The 20,548-nt window shown below is 49.5% G+C and overlaps 1 protein-coding gene across 5 annotated transcripts in view; it reads right to left on the reverse strand.

Annotated features, from left to right (window-relative positions):
• LOC105026089 (probable E3 ubiquitin-protein ligase HECTD4) overlaps positions 1-20,548 on the reverse strand; it is a 52,618-nt gene that overhangs the window by 8,737 nt on the left and 23,333 nt on the right. For all 5 annotated transcript variants that reach the window (XR_002197673.3, XR_002197672.3, XM_020052669.3 and 2 more), the window contains exons 27-64: positions 19,806-19,910; positions 19,632-19,720; positions 19,367-19,533; positions 18,468-18,603; positions 18,201-18,345; positions 17,939-18,105; positions 15,016-15,162; positions 14,732-14,916; positions 14,226-14,379; positions 13,842-14,122; positions 13,570-13,759; positions 13,380-13,461; positions 13,063-13,265; positions 12,799-12,934; positions 12,494-12,676; positions 11,964-12,128; positions 11,652-11,821; positions 9,456-9,571; positions 9,187-9,290; positions 8,899-9,060; positions 8,673-8,821; positions 8,469-8,548; positions 8,145-8,308; positions 7,743-7,980; positions 7,363-7,499; positions 7,132-7,258; positions 6,858-6,995; positions 6,166-6,302; positions 5,900-6,060; positions 5,585-5,766; positions 4,680-4,885; positions 4,434-4,564; positions 4,105-4,310; positions 3,698-3,877; positions 2,164-3,560; positions 1,855-2,062; positions 1,547-1,770; positions 235-380 (exon numbers count right to left, since the gene is read on the reverse strand). Coding sequence is in view for 3 of the 5 variants with exons in the window: in XM_020052669.3 (XP_019908228.3) it covers positions 235-380; positions 1,547-1,770; positions 1,855-2,062; positions 2,164-3,560; positions 3,698-3,877; positions 4,105-4,310; positions 4,434-4,564; positions 4,680-4,885; positions 5,585-5,766; positions 5,900-6,060; positions 6,166-6,302; positions 6,858-6,995; positions 7,132-7,258; positions 7,363-7,499; positions 7,743-7,980; positions 8,145-8,308; positions 8,469-8,548; positions 8,673-8,821; positions 8,899-9,060; positions 9,187-9,290; positions 9,456-9,571; positions 11,652-11,821; positions 11,964-12,128; positions 12,494-12,676; positions 12,799-12,934; positions 13,063-13,265; positions 13,380-13,461; positions 13,570-13,759; positions 13,842-14,122; positions 14,226-14,379; positions 14,732-14,916; positions 15,016-15,162; positions 17,939-18,105; positions 18,201-18,345; positions 18,468-18,603; positions 19,367-19,533; positions 19,632-19,720; positions 19,806-19,910 (7,298 nt within the window). In the remaining 2 variants the exon portion in view is untranslated. The remainder of the gene's footprint in view (positions 1-234; positions 381-1,546; positions 1,771-1,854; positions 2,063-2,163; positions 3,561-3,697; positions 3,878-4,104; positions 4,311-4,433; positions 4,565-4,679; positions 4,886-5,584; positions 5,767-5,899; positions 6,061-6,165; positions 6,303-6,857; positions 6,996-7,131; positions 7,259-7,362; positions 7,500-7,742; positions 7,981-8,144; positions 8,309-8,468; positions 8,549-8,672; positions 8,822-8,898; positions 9,061-9,186; positions 9,291-9,455; positions 9,572-11,651; positions 11,822-11,963; positions 12,129-12,493; positions 12,677-12,798; positions 12,935-13,062; positions 13,266-13,379; positions 13,462-13,569; positions 13,760-13,841; positions 14,123-14,225; positions 14,380-14,731; positions 14,917-15,015; positions 15,163-17,938; positions 18,106-18,200; positions 18,346-18,467; positions 18,604-19,366; positions 19,534-19,631; positions 19,721-19,805; positions 19,911-20,548) is intronic.

Genomic DNA, 20,548 nt, shown 5'->3' on the forward strand with positions numbered 1-20,548 from the left:
CTTGGCGTTCACCCACTCTTACTTTTCCTTCTGTAAGTGGACAAAGTATCCACAGCTTACCGTTTTAAGTCCATTTAAGTAACTCCCATCTGAGTAACCCATTTGAGCGTGAGCAGCATTAAGACAGGGATCTTGGGGATCTTTTGAAGACCCATAACATCCTGAGATTACCAAAGCTCTAGTTTCAAGCGTGGACGGGTGGCATCATGGGCTTCCCCGAAGGGCAGGACTCACCGGACGCTGTTGAGGACAGACTTCTCCTTGGTGGGTGGCTTGGTGATAGGCCTCTTGGTGCTCACCACCTTGCCCGCATGCTGCTCCTTACCAGCCTTACTGTACTTGTTCTTGTTGGGCTTGGGCGCGCCATACTTCCGCAGGACCTGCGGGACACAACCACGTTCAGAGGTTCAGCTGCATAGTGAACAGATTGGAGGTCAGGTCGTGAATGGGAATACATTTTACGCCAGTATAGTAAGTACAGTAAATAAAGCATGTGGGTGCGGGTGTCTCTATGTGTCTGTCTAGTAGTGGAATCTGAAGAGTGAAAAGACGAAGGTCAAAGGACATCGATATGCCCTGCAGCTCCACACATGGCAGACTGACTGATGGTATTTTATACATAATGCAGGAAAAGATCTTCAGCAACAACATGGCCCCAATGCATGGTGAATGATGTCTGATTAAACGAAGTATCCACGTCATTCGTGTATTTTAGTGGGTGCCACTGCAGCGCTTACACTTCATGTTTAGATGTTCAGTAATATTCTGTACAACTGACAGGAGTTATCCTGCTGGACGGGATGAAAACAGTCACATTTCTTGTTAAACAAGCTCCTGACATATGTTATGATGTGTAAGTTCAGAGTAAGGGATTTCTGAGCTTTTACATTGCTGCCATGTAGTCTATCGTTAACTCTACGGTTACTGTTTAAAAGGAATAAAGTTAATTGCTTCAGAATGACAATAGCTTTCCCCATATCAAACAAAAATAGCATTGTACTTGTCTCTTATAAATGTTGGCTTACTTACACACACAGTCCATTATTTTTATTAATTATTTAGTAATTATTATTAACAATTTCATTATTTCAGTAAATAATGTGGGGATGCAAAAAATCTAAATGTTCCATGTTTCACTTACCTTCGGGGGGGACTTTTAGTAAAAGCAACACAATCTCTAATAAATAGTTTCATTTTCACTGAATATGTAAGGCATCCACAAAATGTTTGGGGACTTTTAGTCCCCAGAAGTTGAGTAAAATATGACCACACCCACACACCCACAAGATACTGTATGCTTTTGAGTGAAACGATAAACCGCTGATCCAAGATACACAACAACGAAAATGTTGTGTCATCCACGCTCTAATTCTCTTCATAATTATTGAAAGTGTTTATCCATGAGGTGTCTCTTCCTCACGGATCCTATACTCTCTCCACTGTGTGTGTGTCTAATGATGTGTAGTCTGTAGAGTCAGCAACAAAACATCTAACCTATCTATTGTTCTAGTTGTGTTTTAATGCACTTTTTGAGGGTTTAACCAACCTGCGTCAGCTGGTCCTCAAGCATCTTCTTAGGTGCTCGTATGCTAGTGAAGAAGACATGGAGAAGGTTTCCAGGGGTCTGGGAGTTGATCTGTTCCTTGCTCAGGTAGATGTCAGAGACTTTGACAGGCTTAGCTGGGGTGAGGCTCAGCATCTGCTCTGAGTGGACGCAACTCTTGAAGATGTCCGTCAGGACATCTCGCGCACTTGGCACCAACTTGTCCCCTGAGTACATCGGAGGAGAAAAGATGACTTCCAGAAGTAGGACTATCATTTGGAACGACGGTAGAGGATAATAAGACCACCAACCTCTGAGAGACTTGTCCAGGAAGTAGTCCTCGAGGGCGGAGCTACCCTGTGTGTCAAACAGGCTTTGGTTGACGCTGGAGGCCGTGAGGATCTCCTCATTGGTCAGTTCCATCAGCTCGTCCTCAGCCTCCAGGCTGGATAAGCCTATTAGGTCACTGCTGTTGAAGAGGCTGGCACGGATCTTCTCCACTTTGGCCCGGGCGCGGACCTACATTCAGCATATCAGAATCAGAATAGAATAAAGGAAATGTCACTGTATATTAAAAATGAATAAAAATAAACGAATGATATTAAAACATTATCACCCACCTCTATGACGGCATAGCCCTTGATGGGCCGGGCCAAGGCGGGGTTGTTCTCCAGGGAGGTGACGGTGTACATAGAGCCCCCCTCAGACACCGAGGCTGTTTCCGCGCTGTCCAGAGGCTCCCCCAGGCTGCCCAGACTGCCCAGGCTCCCGGTGCTGCACAGGGAGATGTCCAGGCTCTCCTGGCTGGACACCGTGTGGGGATCCAGGGGGCCCTGCTGTGGGGAGGGAGCGGTCAACGCCGTGGCCAAGGGGGTCAGAGGCGGGGCCGCCAGAAGCTCCTGGTCTACAGACAGCTCACTGGCGGTGCGGGACACACCACCCTGGGAGGAGCTGCAGATGGAGGTCTGGCTGGTGGAGGCCGAAGCCGAGACGCTCATGGCCGGGGTCACGCTGCTGGAGCTGTCCGGGCTGTCGGTTCCCCCGTTGCCTGGGAACGCCCGCTCGGGGCCAACGCCGGCTTTGCTGTCCAGGGAGGCGGAAACGCCGGCTTTCGACTTCTTGGGGTCCTCCTCCTGCAGGGGGATGAAGACCTCGTCCTTGAACAGCCCCCCGTGGGCGTTGCAGGCCCGGCGGATGGCACTGCGCACCGCGGCCTCCTCCAGGTGGGTGGGGATGCCCGAGAGAACCAGCAGCCGGCTGTGAGCGGTGGGTCCCACCAGGGCCTGGCTGGCGTCCGTGACGGCGTCACTGGTCACGCTCAGCCCCTGGGGGTCCTTGTTGGCCAGGTGGCGCAGGATCATGAGCAGAGTGAGGCCACGGTGGAACCACAGCATGTCCTCGGGCTTACCGCCGGCCATGTTGAGAAGGGCGCTGTCGCTCTCGGAGAGGCGAGCCCCTCCGCCCGAGCCCCTCTTCCCAGAGACCGCCGCCGCCACTGCGGCAGCACGCTCCCGCTTCATCTTCACCTTCTTCCGCTTGGAGAGCAGGCTGGGGCTCTGGGGTGTCTGGCCCAGGGAGGACGAGGAGGACGAGGAGGAGTCGCTGAGGTTGGGGGCACTGGTGGAGGACAGGGTTCCCACGCCAGAGCAGCCCACGTTCAGAGGCAGGGTGACCTCAGCTACAGCCAGGCACACCTCCATCAGGGCATGAAAGTAGGTGGAGAAGCGGCACTGCTCAGCCCCCAGGGCCAGGGCACCACCACCCGAGGACGAGGCCCCGGTTCCAGCACCAGCAGTCGCCCAGCCCTGGGTCTCCCGGTCATACAGCTTCCGGAGTTCAGTCTGCAGGGCCATGAGAACAGCCAGGCAGGGGTTGAGTAGCAGGGCAATAGAGCTGGACAGGCCGGCAGGGCTCCTTCGCTGCTCCAGAAGGTGGATCTTACGGAAGAGCTCGGCCAGCAGGTGGAAGGACAGTTCTTTGATACAGGGAGCCAGATCGGTGGTCCATAAAAGCCCACCTAGAATACCATGGACAAAGTGAGAGGAATTATTCACAAACAGAGACCAACTAGAAACAAGGAACACATAATCAGTCACATACAACAAAATAAATCTAAAAAATATTGCGCCGCTTTGGACGTGAAGAAGCACCTACCCAGCAGCTCCACCACCTGCAGCAGAACAGACGATGGCACAGTGTCCAGCTCCTCCTCAGAGCGCTCACTGCCCTCCCCCAGCTTCCACGTCAGCAGCTGCTCGACAAACGCCATTGCCAGGGGGAACTCCAGCGGCAGGGAGTGCAGCACCAGCACAGCACCAGGAGGGGGCGACACTCCTTAGAGACAGCGAAACAAACAGAGTGAATCGCGTGCGACTGAAACATTTCTTCAGCCATTTCACGCTTTATTTGGAAAGTGGTGAAAGACAGACGAGAGAGAATTTTGTTTGAATCGGAACCCAGGCTGTGACAGCGAACCAGATGCAGCGGATTGGACTGTTGCACCACCCGAGGCCACTAGGAAATGACAAGCCATTCATGTCAGGGCTGGATCAAGCACTCACCCAGTTTAATGTGCACTTTGTCCGTGGGGATGATGACTGTGGGGTACTGGTTGGTGGTGGGAGGGGGGGTGAGGCCAGTGTTGGAGGGCGAGGCGTCCAGAGGGTAACGTGCCGCCTCCATCAGGTTGAGCTGGCCGTTCCTGCGGACCTTGTGGCCCAGGCCATAAACCATGACCCGTGCCCACGGGGCTTTGTACAGGGAGGAGCTAGAGCACAGAGGAAACACAAGCACAAACTGAGTCACTAACCTCAATTGTATGGGACCTAAGCCCAGTGTGGTTTAACCTCGATAAAGGCAAGGGGGGGTGGGGGGGGGTTAAACCGCTCACTCTTTGCGGCAGCCGAGTTGGCTCTCTTTGCAGGACACGATCACGAACGCAGCACCCGGAAAGCTGACATCCATGCTGACCTTTGACTCGGATACCGGGAAGTCCTCTGAAGTAAACTGTTCCGGTGCATTCTACATTATAAAACAAGGAAATCGTCAAGAACTATGCTAAAAGCCAAAGGTCTCTTTTCCTAGGGAAATGGTCCTTCAGCCACACACTCTTGCCACCAGTTCACCCTGAGCAGACCTGAAGGAAGCAGCAAATCTGCTTGGTCAGCTCCAGCAGGCTGTCCTCCCCCTGGTGAAGGGCCCGGGTGATGGCCACGGTCAGCCACTCCCGGATGGGCTGTGCGTTGCCCTGGTAGAACAGGTCTGTGGGAGAGCAGCTCTGGCCCTGCAGCTTGTGGAGTAGAGACTGGGCCAGCAGGATGGAGCTGGAGCTGATGGTGCCATCTAGAGGACGAGGAGAGAATAACACACAGCGCATGGAGCATTGAGAGGGCAAGCCTGAATCCCTCCATTATCCTAAAAGCCTACATTATTGGTTGTTGTATTTACGGTGTGGCTGTTTCAGTTTCTTTGGGTGTAATACACCGGTAGGCTATGCTACAGAATGTGAACACCATGTGCTCCAAAACAATTCACTGCAAGCTCCTTCCTTGGAAACATAGATATTACACAATGTATATCTCAATACTGAAATACATATCTCCATGAATTGAAGCTGACCAGCAGTCCCACAGAGAATAATCAGACCAACCACATCAAGACACCTCCAAACTATCAACTGGATACAGTAGCTGTAGTATACAGCACTCAAAGGCAGGCCATCTTACTGCTTCCAGATCCATGGTTCTCAACCTTTGTTAAACAGTGACACACCATGATGGGATATAAAGCTTTGCGGTACACCTAAAACAGCCCTATTCATTTTGTGGTAATGACCTTGTTCTCTTCTGATCCATTATGCAGATTTCCAGAATGTCATGTGAATTCCACTAGTTGCATTTACACACTTAGCATATAAATCTTGATTTAGGAAAGATTTTGCAGCACAGCTGAATGTTCCTTAAGTGACCCTGGTTGAAAAATCTGCAGACTCTGCCTTCCATTTTTTCCATGGACTTTTCATTTCATTTAGAGTTGACTTACCAGGCAGAGGCGGGGCCAGCAGCTGATTGGACAGCAGCTGCAGGTGTTCCAAAGTGATGTCTCTGATGGCTGGGATGTGGAAGAGGCGTGTGAAGGTGTGGGGGTTCTTGGGGGCGAAGATATTGAGCAGAGCCATGCGGCAGTAGAGCCGAGCCAGGGCACTCTCACAGCGCAGAAGCTCCCTGAAACCCAGCAGATTCACACATCACATCACCATGACCTTTGAAATGTGTACACATTATGTTGCTTTATGACGTGTGATTGAAATGGATCCAATTGTGCTTCGTTTCATGGAGGGCTCCACTGGTGAGTTACCTGTGGATCTGGATGTTACTGCTGTCCAGATTGACCAGGCCATTGGCAGCGGTGCGACGGGAGCCGGCGGGGGGGCGCTCCAGCATCTCAATGGGGTACCAGTACCTCACCAGCACCCCTTCACTCCGAAGATACGTCTCCACCTGCACTAGCTCGTTGACCTGGACGAACACAGGCACGGTAACGAGTGAGACCACAGACATGCTGCCAAAAGGGTCGGAACTGAACTTTCTTTCTCCTCATGAAGATGGACGCGCTGCACTCACCGATTCCACGTCCAGGACAACTCCGTGCAGGCCGAAGGTCTTCAACATGCCTCGGATGGCAAACTTGGGCAGGGCTGTTCCGCCTGTAGTGCTGTTGGTGTTGTTACTGTCAGGACAGCGGATGACCACGGTCAAACCTTGAAACAGGACACATGTCAGGGCTAAGCTGGATAACGCTACAGCACAACGGTCGTCAGGGTGATTGGCATTTTGCTAGGTTACTAGCAGCTACCAGAACTTCCAACACCCAGATCACACAGATGATGTGAGTGGAGTACACATAAGCTTGAGAACTGAGCGGGTCGCAAAAATGTTTTCCAGCTCTAATTTTGCTTGAGTACTAATCAGTCATGGGTTCTGGACATGCTCTGCCCAGCATGTTTCGTTTCTTCCCTTTTCATTCTTTAGATTGAGGCATGGCCTACAACGTCTCACTTAAATGTCTAAAAACCTGTTGGTTTGATCTGATTAGGGATGCTTTGCTACCTTAGGAGAGGGAGCAAATTTTCACGACACTGTAGATCTATTATCTTCAACCAAACCCTTTTATCAAATGAAGGGAACCTTAGTCAGTAAACAGCACAATATTTCAAATACATCCAACACCCAATGACCCATGACAAACATTGACAGCCTCCCCTTCTGGGTGATTGGTCTGTAGAAAGACAGATCAAACTGCAAGTGCGGAGTACCTTTGCGGACTTTGTCGATGGTGAACTTGTTGGCCTCTTCCTTGATGTCCTCAATAGTGGGGAGGTAGAGGTCCCGGGGGATTCCCCCATTCTCTTCATACAGGAACTCCACGGTCTGCCGGGCAATGTCAACCATGCCTGCGAAACGGATTATACAATAAAATCTTCATGAAACAATCTCTTTCACTTTGTATTTTCAAAGGTCCAACAGTGGAGTCAACCGGGACCTGGAATCAGTGAGGAGAGTGCCTCAGGCCGAACAGAAATTCCTCACCAAGCTGCAGTGCTCCCTTGATCTGGTCCAGGCCAGACTTCCTCTCTGCTTCGTTGCGAAACCGTCGGCGGATGGTGGGGAACACCTTGGTCTCCCAGGCCTTCACCAGCAGGGCGTAGTGATCCTCCTGGGCCAGGCAACAACAGTACAGTCACGCCAACACCGACAAATCCGCGCGGCATCATTTGCGGCCTCTTCTCTGAACTGTTGACATCGGCAAGACCAACTCACCCTGGGCACATCGTCGTCATCTTCGTCATCACTCTCGTCGTCGGCGATGGGCGGAGGGTGGGCGGCAGGCCCTGAGGTGACCAGGTCCTCGTAGCTCAGCTCCATCTTGTAGTGGCAGGACATGTCGCTGTTGTACTCTGCCCAGACAGGGGAGGACAAACAACAAAGCCAGTTCTTACAAACTCTACCAACTGGGGGAGAGACAGACACAGACGGTGAGGGGGGTGAAGGTTAGCTGGGGGGGGCCACTGATCCACCAGGCCAACACAACACCACAGAACCAAGTGACCCCACATTAAGTCAAAACGGTCATCATGCAGGTCAAAGGTTTCAACATAAGTGTGTTTGGTGCAGAATGGCGGAGGCTTTCAGGGACATACGTTGCTGGGCAACCGCTACAGCAGCAATCCGACAGGGGGGTCCATGGGAGCCGGAGTCAGACGCCACACTAGCACCTGCATCGTTGTCACTGTCCGATGCCATGGCAAATGGGAGGGCCTCAAAGTTAGCGCTGATTTCTTCGGCCAGGTCAACACAGAGGTCAGCGGCGTTGCGGTGCGCTTGGCCCTCAGCGTACGCGAAGGCCCGGCAACCAAAGTTGGCACGAATCTTTGTGTTCTGAACAAAATACAAAACCCACCATCATGGCGAATACAAAGTAAGCTGTGGTTTCCATCTCGCTTTTCAGCTAATGACTGGCTTCCTCCACGATCCCAACGCCCGAAATGTGGAGGGAGTTTCCTGTATGTTTGTAAGCATTTTACACAGGCATAAAGGCCCACCTTCTTTTGAATGTGCACCAATGGCCACATCCCCCCCGCTACGTCCTCCAGGAAGGGGCTGAGGCGCTGGCCGCAGTAGGTGAAGTAGACGCGTCCTTTAGGGGCCTGGCCGGGGGGCGGAGGGGTGCTCTCAGATCGCTCCCACCCAATGCCTGCCACATCCCCTGTAAGCAGGAAGAAAACGGTTAACATCTAACGGAGGTCAACATCAGATGACAATATTTCCTAAAGAAACAATAAGCAAAAGAATTTAAGTCAAATGGATGAAAGACAAAATAGGAGGTAGATGATATCCTGAAAGTAGATCGTCTTCCCCCATCTCACCAGGAAGTAGGCCCACGTCCAACCTCACACTCTTCCACTGCAGCAGGCTGGTGCCATTATAATGCACTGCCCGACCATTACTGCACGGACAAACAGAGAGAGAGGGAGCAGGAAACAGAGGACAGGGAGAGTCAGTAGTCAGAAGCAGAGTCGGGAGAACCTCACAGAAATGACACCCGGAAACACCACAACAACAGCACATACTTGTGGAAGAGACAGGTGCCAACTGGGTTGGTCCACGCTCCATCTCTCTTCTCTGCCTCTGTGGCAAAGCCGAAGGAAACGATGGGACCGCTGTCGTCTTCTGAGTCTCCATAGGAGACGATCTCAATCTCCCAGTAGAAGGAAGGAGCCTACAGGAAAAGGAGGGAGAGGATTTAAAGGAGCCAGCTGTAATATCATCAACATGAAGCCTAGCACGTGAGCCTACCTGGACAGGTACAGGAGAGGTAGCGTAGATGAAGGTTCCCCTGGGGAGGCCTCCTCCAGCGCTGGGGTCGGCCAGGAAGGTGACAGAGGTGAGGCGGGAGGAGAACATGCAGGCGCGGACTGGAGGGAACACCCTGGAGGGACACCACGTAATCTCCTTGGGCTAGGAGGGGTGGGAGCAGTAGAGCAGACAGCGTTAGGAGACACGCCTGAATCCCTTCATCGGTCAGTGTGGTGAAACGTGTTATTAGATTGAAACCCCAGGAGATCATTGAGTGGAAAGCCCCACCTGGCGCCTGTCTGTCTGGAGTGGAGGCGGTGGCGGGCGAGCGCAGTCTCTGTACAGCATCCTCACACGCTCACACTGGGCCTCAACCATGCCAAGACGCTCCCCTGCACAAACATTACAAAGGTTTCACCTCAGCATACATAGGCAGAAATACATCCTCACCCCGTCCTGTCATACAGAGCAACATGGTGGAGAGTGGTAGACCTGGATGAAGGGGTGTGTGGTCATTAGGCTGGATGCTACTGGGGGCCTTGCGGGCTGCATCTCACCTGGGCTGCACTCCTGGGCCACTAGGTTGAGGACCTCCACAGCGGCAGGACACTGCTGAATGAACTCCTCACAGAACGAGCTGTCCTCCAGGAGCTGGGCCATCACCAGACAGGCCCTGGGAACCCGAACACCACAATACTAATACCACTGACCAAAACCACAGATCCATTACATGTTTAAACCTCCATACTAACACCACTAACCAAAACCACAGATCCATTACATGCTTAAACCTCCATACTAACACCACTAACCAAAACCACAGATCCATTACATGTTTAAACCTCCATACTAACACCACTAACCAAAACCACAGATCCATTACATGCTTAAACCTCCATACTAACACCACTAACCAAAACCACAGATCCATTACATGCTTAAACCTCCATACTAACACCACTAACCAAAACCACAGATCCATTACATGCTTAAACCTCCATACTAACACCACTGACCAAAACCACAGATCCATTACATGCTTAAACCTCCATACTAACACCACTGACCAAAACCACAGATCCATTACATGTTTAAACCTCCATACTAACACCACTAACCAAAACCACAGATCCATTACATGCTTAAACCTCCATACTAACACCACTAACCAAAACCACAGATCCATTACATGTTTAAACCTCCATACTAACACCACTAACCAAAACCACAGATCCATTACATGCTTAAACCTCCATACTAACACCACTAACCAAAACCACAGATCCATTACATGCTTAAACCTCCATACTAACACCACTAACCAAAACCACAGATCCATTACATGCTTAAACCTCCATACTAACACCACTAACCAAAACCACAGATCCATTACATGCTTAAACCTCCATACTAACACCACGAACCAAAACAACAGATCCATTACATGCTTAAACCTCCATACTAACACCACTAACCAAAACCACAGATCCATTACATGCTTAAACCTCCATACTAACACCACTGACCAAAACCACAGATCCATTACATGCTTAAACCTCCATACTAACACCACTAACCAAAACCACAGATCCATTACATGTTTAAACCTCCATACTAACACCACTAACCAAAACCACAGATCCATTACATGCTTAAACCTCCATACTAACACCACTAACCAAAACCACAGATCCATTACATGCTTAAACCTCCATACTAACACCACTGACCAAAACCACAGATCCATTACATGCTTAAACCTCCATACTAACACCACTAACCAAAACCACAGATCCATTACATGTTTAAACCTCCATACTAACACCACTAACCAAAACCACAGATCCATTACATGCTTAAACCTCCATACTAACACCACTAACCAAAACCACAGATCCATTACATGCTTAAACCTCCATACTAACACCACTAACCAAAACCACAGATCCATTACATGCTTAAACCTCCATACTAACACCACTAACCAAAACCACAGATCCATTACATGCTTAAACCTCCATACTAACACCACGAACCAAAACAACAGATCCATTACATGCTTAAACCTCCATACTAACACCACTAACCAAAACCACAGATCCATTACATGTTTAAACCTCCATACTAACACCACTAACCAAAACCACAGATCCATTACATGCTTAAACCTCCATACTAACACCACTGACCAAAACCACAGATCCATTACATGCTTAAACCTCCATACTAACACCACTGACCAAAACCACAGATCCATTACATGCTTAAACCTCCATACTAACACCACTGACCAAAACCACAGATCCATTACATGCTTAAACCTCCATACTAACACCACTGACCAAAACCACAGATCCATTACATGCTTAAACCTCCATACTAACACCACTAACCAAAACCACAGATCCATTACATGCTTAAACCTCCATACTAACACCACTAACCAAAACCACAGATCCATTACATGCTTAAACCTCCATACTAACACCACTAACCAAAACCACAGATCCATTACATGCTTAAACCTCCATACTAACACCACTAACCAAAACCACAGATCCATTACATGCTTAAACCTCCATACTAACACCACTAACCAAAACCACAGATCCATTACATGCTTAAACCTCCATACTAACACCACTAACCAAAACCACAGATCCATTACATGCTTAAACCTCCATACTAACAACACTAACCAAAACCAACAGAACCATGTTTGTGGAAGCAGCAACACAACTCATGTGGTTTACCTGGTCCTGATTTCGGCCAGCAGCCGGACAGCGGCCATGACAGGACTGGAGCCGTCTCCTGAAGCAGGAAGGGAGGTGTGGATGGACAGACTACCCTCCTGGGGCAGAAGCATGGACTGTACAGCTTGGACAACCTTCTCTGTGATAGACAGCTTGTAGAGCGGCAGAGCCTGGCAAAGAGAGAAGGCAGACATGGATGACTAAAGACCATCAAATGAGTCTACTACTAACCATCATAAAAGGACTGGGATCGTTTTAAGTTCAGTTCCATGTGATAGTTCCACTTCTATGAATTCTCTAGCCTGTTCTTACTTCAGAGCGGGGAGTGCAGAGCCGGGAGATGGGCACCGTCAGGATGTCGGAGGCCTTGCAGGCCTTCCTGTACTCACAGGAAGGGAACTTCACTGTGGCGATGCCCTCCTGCTCATTGATGGACATAACCACGCCAACACTGCCCAGCACTCCTTTACCCATCACCTGAGGGGGAAGACCATGATGATACCCATGCACTGATAAACCGCTGATGTCAGTCTACTCACAGCCCTGATGGCCTGGGAATCGAGGTACTGGTAAGTTGGGGTATTGGTAAATCAGGTTATTGGAAAAATAGGGTTTTGGGATATTGGTGTAATGGTATATTGGGATATTGCTATATTGGGTTATTGGTAAATTGGGGTGTTGGGATATCTGTATAATGGCATATTGGGCCAATGGTATATTGGTGTAATGGTATATTCAGGTGTTAATAAATCAGGGTATTGGGATATTGGTGTAATGGAATATTGGGATATTGGGCCACTGCTAAATCTTCTTCAGGAACTTCTGTAATTTTCCAAACCCACCTGAACTTCTGAGCCAATCTTGATGGTCTCCTTAAAGCCTCCAAGAGCGCAGAGTGCTGCCACAGCCTGCCTGCCGATGGCCTGGAGTTTAGCCAGCTTCCTGCCACTGCTGCTGCCATTCTCCAGGATGCTCTCAGCATACTTCCCAAGCTGAGGGATAAACATCAGGGCCCTGGACAGCACCTGGCGCGGTCATCAGCAGCGTAAAGTCATCATGTCACACATGCCATTCTTAGGAGAACATTCATCCATCATCTGCAAATAAACCTCTGAAGGGCTGCAGTTGAATCGTGATGGCGCTGTACCTTCTCCGCAGTGCTGGTCCAGATCTGGGCCGTGTTGGATTCGGGTGCTGTGAGGAGACTGTGGAGCAGGGCGATGACCTCAGCCGCCATACTGTTGGCCACATGTCCACTGATGAAGGGCCGGATTGGGTCGGACCTGACCAGTGGAAGGAGAGAGAGAGATCAGAACCACCCTCACCTCTGGTCAAATAATAATAATTTCAACAGTTACTTTGGTGAAAAATGCGTAATCTAACACTGGCTTAGAATGAGGGTCTGACTGACCTGGCCAGCTCCGAGTTTCTATCCCGACACACAGCCGTCTGGGCAGTCTTCTTCTTGTCCCCGGTGGTGACACCTCCTGCTGCCTCCTGGGCCAGAGCCTCCATAGGCGGGCCCACACTCACTATCAGTCCCGACTGGGCCCACTTACTGGCCTTCCTCAGGGCAGCCGCGGCCTCCTCCGTGATCACCTCACAACTCCCACTCTGGCGGGGTGACAGAAGCGATCAGCCAGGAACACAAGCCGTTCATGAACATGGTTTCACCTTCCCTTGGTGACAGCCCTCCGCCCTCTGAAAAAACACAAAACAAAGCCTGACCTTGGTCATGTCTCTGTCCATCTTCACCACCTTCTCCATGTTGGCTCCAGTCCCAAGGCGGAACGGCCGGCCCTCTGAGCTGCTGCAGGCCCACCGGGGAGGAGAAACACAGACGTCTTTAGAAACGGCAGGCATGCTCGCACTCGTAACTCACGGCGGGTGTTGGGAGGTTTTTGCGATGCGGTCTTACCTGAGCAGAGGCTGCAGTACCTCGTGGGACGACTGGTCCTCCCTCTTGTGGATGAAGATGGACAGTTTGCCATCCACAGCCTCGCCCTCCTCGCCACAATCCTTGTCAGGCTTCAGGGTGCCCTTGGGGCTGGCGCGGCTCAGGCTGGTGTCCGGCTCTGAGGAGCTGGGAGACAGCAGAGTCTGGCAACCTGGGGAGGAACACGGGATTGAAGAGAGGGGGCTACCATCAGCTGCGCCACGGCCAACACGTCCAGGCCTGAAGCGTCCTACCTGGTACCACGTAGTCAGCCAGCTTGGCCAAGAGCAAGGCGGCGATGCGCGAGGCGGGGTCGCCAGCGTCCTGCTGCTCGGCGTCCAGGGTGTTGATGGAGTAGCTCCAGGAGGGCAGGGCCACGTTGCCACAGTCCTCCACGCTCATCAGTGGCAGCGCGGCACGGCACAGCTGCAGGATGATCAGAACCAGCTTGGGAGAGGGCCGCTGGTCCAGCAGCAGGGACAGGAGCTTGGACACGCAAGCCGGCTGGCTCAGGATGGCCTTCCCTATGTGGCTCCTGGAGGGGCAACAAGGACGGAGAATGACCACAACCTGCCGGTCAAAGATCACATGGTCTCCGGTCGATCCATACTACCGCTGCCGCGGTTGTCACGGGTTACCTGGACAGGTCGTTGAGCAGGCTGAGGACGTCCTGCAGAGCATCGTTCCCGGCCGCCTGGTTCCCACAGCACTCCGTGGCCCTGGCCAGGTGATTGGTCAGCAGACTGGACACCTGCCGGGCCAGACCGGAGTGCACCGCATCGGTTGAACCGCCTTGAGACAGAGGAGAGAGATTTCTGTAATACTATTGTCAACATAACCTCGTTATTACTGTACAAAATATTATATATATAGCATCCTTCAATGAACATAATCACACTCCCGTTTTCTTGGACTAACCACGTTTCCTCAGGTTTTGGAATTATGCACTTGTGCCTCTTGTCCTGAATTTGGTAATAAACCCCAAACCTTCCCCTTTCACTCTAGGCACATTCTAGCACCAACACATAAAAACATCTGACTGCAAATTCTTCCCTTATGTTAAGAGGTTATCTTCCTTGGAGTCAGTCGTCAATTTAACAAGCTGATACCCCCCTCCCTCCCCTCGGAAGACAGTCTGGCATACCTTCCACCTTCTCCCACTCAATGCAGCGGTTGGCCAGCACCTGGAAGGCAGCCCAGGCCATGGTGGCCACCTTCTGCTTCTTGGTCTGCTTCTCATTGGAGCTGCAGTCCCTCTGGCCGCTCAGGCTGCAGAGCCGGTCCATCAGCTGGACCAGACCGCTGCGAACCAGACACTGCTCCTCACTCCTACAGGAACACGGGGGAGGCAGTTGATGGCAGTCGGGGAAGTCAAACATTTTTGGGTGCCTGGAGAACAAGGGTTTGGAAGGTGGATGGTTGTGTTACCTGGTATAGGGGATGGTGCAGAGCATGCCTATACTGTTAGCACAAGCGATGGGGTAGCGGGCACACAGGGACACCACAGACGTCATGGTCTCCCCAAAGACCTCCTGCACCTGTTCCACCATCCCCCCACAGGTCAGCTCCTCGATCCTGAAAAGACAACACACGCATTTGGAAAAGTTATTCTTCCCCCCCAAACACAAGTAAACCTAAACGCAAGTATATTCATGGTAGGGCTGCACGATATATCGTTTCAGCATCGACACGGCGATGAACGCATCCGCAATAGTCACATCGCAGAACGTGTGATTTAGTAAGGTAAGCACATATCTGTCTACAATATATATTTTAAAAATGGAAAACCAGCATTATATCTGTCTGATATAACGGAATTTAGTCAGATTCATGGGTTATTGGATACACAGTTAATTATAATTATTATTATTTTAAAGATGTTAATTTGCTGCACGTGGTTGACATGCAGGCTCTGCTTGCGCGTGACGAAATGATGAGCGAGGAACAGGCAAAAAAGAGCAGAAATTGAGAATTTGGTTGCAAAAAGAAATGCATCGTCAATTACATGGAAATATTTCTGCTACAGACAGGATGATGTTGACCAAAAACAGGTACTTTGTCGAGAGTGCCTTGCAGTTGTTGCCACAACATGACCAATTTGTTTTATCATTTAAGGCGGCACCACAAATCTTCGTATGACGAGTGCAAAGCATCTCAATGCCGTCCAAAGCAAAAATCTATTTCAGACGCATTTGCCAGGCTACCACCATATGAGAAAGGTTCGAAACGGCAGAGAGAAATCACAGATTCAATAACATGTCACGTCGCAAAAGACATGGTACCAATTAACACAGTGACCAAAGAGGGTTTAAAAACATGATGCGGTCTCTTGACAAGCGGTATGTAATGCCATCACGCAACTATTTTTCCCAAGTTGCCATCCCAGAACTGTACGAGAAATGCAAGACAAGTTGAAACAGAGCTGTCACAAGTGGAATATTATACAGCAACAACAGACTTGTGGTCCAGCCAGACAACGGAGCCCTACATAAGTCTGACCGTACACTTTATTAATGAGGACTTCCACCTGAAAAGTCACGGTTTGCAAACTGGGAGAGAAGCTTGAGCTGATTGGGGCCTAGATGAGTCGTCTAGTCTGTATAACAACAGACAATGCCGTGAACATGGTGAAGGCTGCACCTGAACAAGTGGACCAGATTGCAGTGCTTTGTCCACAGACTGCATCTTGCAGTTGATAAGTGATGCCCAATTGCGCATTCCATTTTACTACTGTTGCTATTGATATACTATTACTGTTACATATTATTACCTAGCAACCCGTTTTTCAACAATTCTCATGAGTTTCATCCATTTTAATTGTAGAGGATGGGGCTGGGGAAGAATGAATGATACATATAGCCAAAGGGCTTTCTGAAGACATTCTGTATTTTTTCATATTGCAATATACAGTGGGGAGAACAAGTATTTGATACACTGCCGATTTTGCAGGTTTTCCTACTTACAAAGCATGTAGAGGTCTGTAATTTATATCATAGATACACTTCAACTGTGAGAGACGGAATCTAAAACAAGAATCTAGAAAATCACAGTGTGATTTTTAAATAATGAATTTGCATTTTATTGCATGACATAGGTATTTGATCACCTACCAACCAGCAAGAATTCCAGCTCTCACAGACCTGTTAGTTTTTCTTTAAGAAGCCCTCCTGTTCTCCACTCAGTACCTGTATTAACTGCACCTGTTTGAACTCGTTACCTGTATAAAAGACACCTGTCCACACACTCAATCAAACAGACTCCAACCTCTCCACAATGGCCAAGACCAGAGAGCTGTGAAAGGACAGCAGGGATAAAACTGTAGACGAGAGCTGGGACCACAGTCTCAAAGAAAACCATTAGTAACACACTATGCCGTCATGGATTAAAATACTGCAGCGCACGCAAGGTCCCCCTGCTCAAGCCAACGCATGTCAAGGCCTGTCTAAAGTTTGCCAATGACCATCTGGATGATCCAGAGGAGGAATGGGAGAAGGTCATGTGGTCTGATGAGACAAAAATGTAGCTTTCTGGTCTAAACTCCACTCGCCGTGTTTGGAGGAAGAAGGATGAGTACAACCCCAAGAACACCACCCCAACCGTGAAGCATGGAGGAGGAAACATAATTCTTTGGGGATGCTTTTCTTCAGGACGACTGCACTGTATTGAGGGGAGGATGGATGGGGCCATGTATCGTGAGATCTTGGCCAACAACCTCCTTCCCTCAGTAAGAGCATTGAAGATGGGTCATGGCTGGGTCTTCCAGCATGACAACGACCCAAAACACACAGCCAGGGCAACTAAGGAGTGGCTCCGTAAGAAGCATCTCAAGGTCCTGGAGTGGCCTAGCCAGTCTCCAGACCTGAATCCACTAGAAAATCTTTAGAGGGAGCTTAAAATCTGTATTGCCCAGCGACAACCCCGAAACCTGAAGGATCTGGAGAAGGTCTGTGTGGAGGAGTGGGCCAAAATCTCTGCTGCAGTGTGTGCAAACCTGGTCAAGAACTACAGGAAACGTATGATCTCTGTAATTGCAAACAAAGGTTTCTGTACCAAATATTAAGTTCTGCTTTTCTGATGTATCAAATACTTATGTCATGCAATAAAATGTTAAATAATTATTTAAAAATCATACAATGTGATTTTCTGGATTTTTTCTCACAGTTGCAGAGTACCTATGATAAAAGACTTCTATATGCTTTGTAAGTGGGAAAACCTGCAAAATCGGCAGTGTATCAAATACTTGTTCTCCCCACTGCAGAAAAACAAAATATCGCAATATCAGTTATTTCCAATATCGTGCAACCCTAATTCATGGTAGGTTTGTGAGAGTTTGTCAGAGTTCATCCATCACCTAGGCCCTCCTTGCAGCACCATGGTAACAGGGCCCACCAGATGAGTGACTCCGCCCACCCTGACTGCGGCGGTGAGAAGCTCTCTCATGTGAATGAGGGCCTGCTTCCTGGTGCTGCCCCGCCTCCACCGTGTCTGAGCTGCAGACAGGAAACTGCTGCTGGACACCTGGAAGTGGCAAAATCATGATTAAATACGAGCAGTCTCAAGCACTTCAATCATTTGGCATCGAAAACAGTTCCTTCCAGAATTTGTGGACTTACAGACTGGTCAGGCGTGGTCCCTATAAATGCGAAGAGCTGTCCCAGCAGGACGCTGTACGTAGGCTTGTCCCGGCTGTCTTCCATAGCTAGAGACTGCAGCAGGGTGAAGGAGCTGCTACGGTGACTGGTTGGGTGGTGTCGCCTCCTACAGCCGGGGAAAGGAGAACATAGTAGAGGGGTGACTTCTCCCTCCAGTTTTTATTAAACGAGCAGAGTCAGGCTTGGAATCCTGTCTAAGCGTCAAAGGGATTTCTGTGTGAAGCGAACCTTTGGCTGCTGTGTGGGAACTCCAGGTCCTGGTTGGCGATCATCTCGAGGTCAGATGGTGCTGACATGCTGCGCAGGAAGACTGGCTGCTTCACCCCGGGGACTACAGTCTTAGCATCTGACACAGACTTACAGGCTGCAACACAACAGACAGATCCATTTCCTCTTTAAAACAGATTACAGGACACATTATTTAGTATATTTCTTAATTTACTAATGCTCAGTCTACTGTTTTTATGCTCAGTCCGCTGTTCTTATTTCTTTTTATTTCTTTTGTACAAAAAGAAAGGAGGAGTTGGGTATGAAGGAGTAGGGAGGATTATGGAGGCTATAAAGTAGCAGGTGTAAGCTGGGGAGAAGTAGGTTTAGGAGGTGAAGGATGGGTGAAGTCTCTCATTGAATTATACAGCTCTGAGACCACTGCAACTCTTTCTTTCCTTTCCAAAAAAAGTGGAAAGGAAGGATTTGAGTGAGGAACAGAAGGGTTAAAATTAGGAGACCACTGCAAATTGAACGCTTCTGTTCCTCACTCAAAACATTATACATGCAATATTTCCCCCCAAATGTGTGCTCATTGCCCCGTGTCACAGAAACACCTGGTAGTCTCTGGAGAATTGACGATTGAAACGTTTCCTCAGCTTAACTTCTCTGTATCTCATCACATTGCTTACTTGTATTGTAGCATTCATGTCACTACAAAGAAACCCAACAACTCCATGACACGATGCATTCAAGATTCAAATCCATCAAAAAAGTCCTCAAGCTTAAATCTATGGGCAAATCCATTGTGCCAAACATTGACTTTCTTTGATAGGCTTGTCATGGACCAAAGGAAAGGCAGATTGCCTGGACCCCTGGGCCCTGTCCAAGGAATGGAAGCGTCAACTGGGGACACATACCTGGTGTGCCTGCAGGTGTGGCGGTCAGGCTCCTGCAGTGAGGAGCAATGGTGACGTGGAGCAGAAGCTCTGTGCGGTTCATCAAGCTCTTCACCAGGGCTTTGGTTTTAGCCAAGGACACAGCACTCTTCAGGTGGATGGAGTTCACCTCTTGGAAGAACTTCTCCCTGTGGACCGATTGAAAACATCACAAACCAGAAGACAACACGGGATCGAACGGTGTCATCTGAGCAGTGCACGCTACCTGTTCTCGCCAATGTCTTACCTCAGTGTGAGGACAACGTTTTCCAAATCGCTACAGTCCAACGGGACCTCCTTCAATGAGCACAGCAGTTCTAGTTCCTTCATTTTGTTCTAGAGTAACAAGAAAACAAATAACGGGCGCGAATGGTCGACAAGTTCATTTAAATATGTGGAAAATAAAGAGCGGGGTGTGTACCTCAAAGAAGTGATAGTCATGAAAGAAAGGAGCGTTGTTCTCCAGCTTTCCCTGCTGGGCCTCCTCCATCTCGTTCTGCCACTTCTGTTCCAGCTCCGCTACACTCTGAGGGAGGGCAAAGGAGAGTCAGGGGTAGCAACACAGGCTCCAGAGTGGTGTGGCCAAAACAATGTCACAATACGGAAAATCAATCATGCCCACGTAAGCTTGCTAATTATGGCCTCTGCTCATTCACTGTACTTTACAAAGTTTAGGCAGAATTCCCTGAAACCTCCAGAGACTGAGATATCCTGGCAAATAAGGACAAGGTTACAATGTCAGAGAGGTGGTTGGTGTTCAGTCCATCCAATCGGCATGTGTCGTGGGTGTGGCATTTCTTTATAAAGATGTTTGAGGCAGTCATTTCCATGTCAAGGCCTGAGACCCATGACTTACTGTAGTACCGATCTAGGGCAGATAGTTTGGAAACCCTTGGCTGGACTATGCAGCTGCTGTTGGTCAGCCTGAAAAGTCTTATTCCCATGCACTGTGCCATGACAGATCACTGATGATTAGGTGTTAGGCTGCTACCTGAATGTACAGGTTTCTGATTCTAGCTGATGGAAGTGAAGTGTTTATCATGACGCTGTATAAACAGGCTGCTGGAGGAAAGTGGAGGGCACACTACAATAGGTGTTACCGAGTGGCTTAGAACACGGCCTGTCCACACGTTTCCCAGCAGCCCTTAACAGGGTCATACACCC

Source organism: Esox lucius, chromosome 13, assembly GCF_011004845.1.
Source record: "Esox lucius isolate fEsoLuc1 chromosome 13, fEsoLuc1.pri, whole genome shotgun sequence".
Classification (NCBI taxonomy): Eukaryota; Metazoa; Chordata; class Actinopteri; order Esociformes; family Esocidae; genus Esox; species Esox lucius.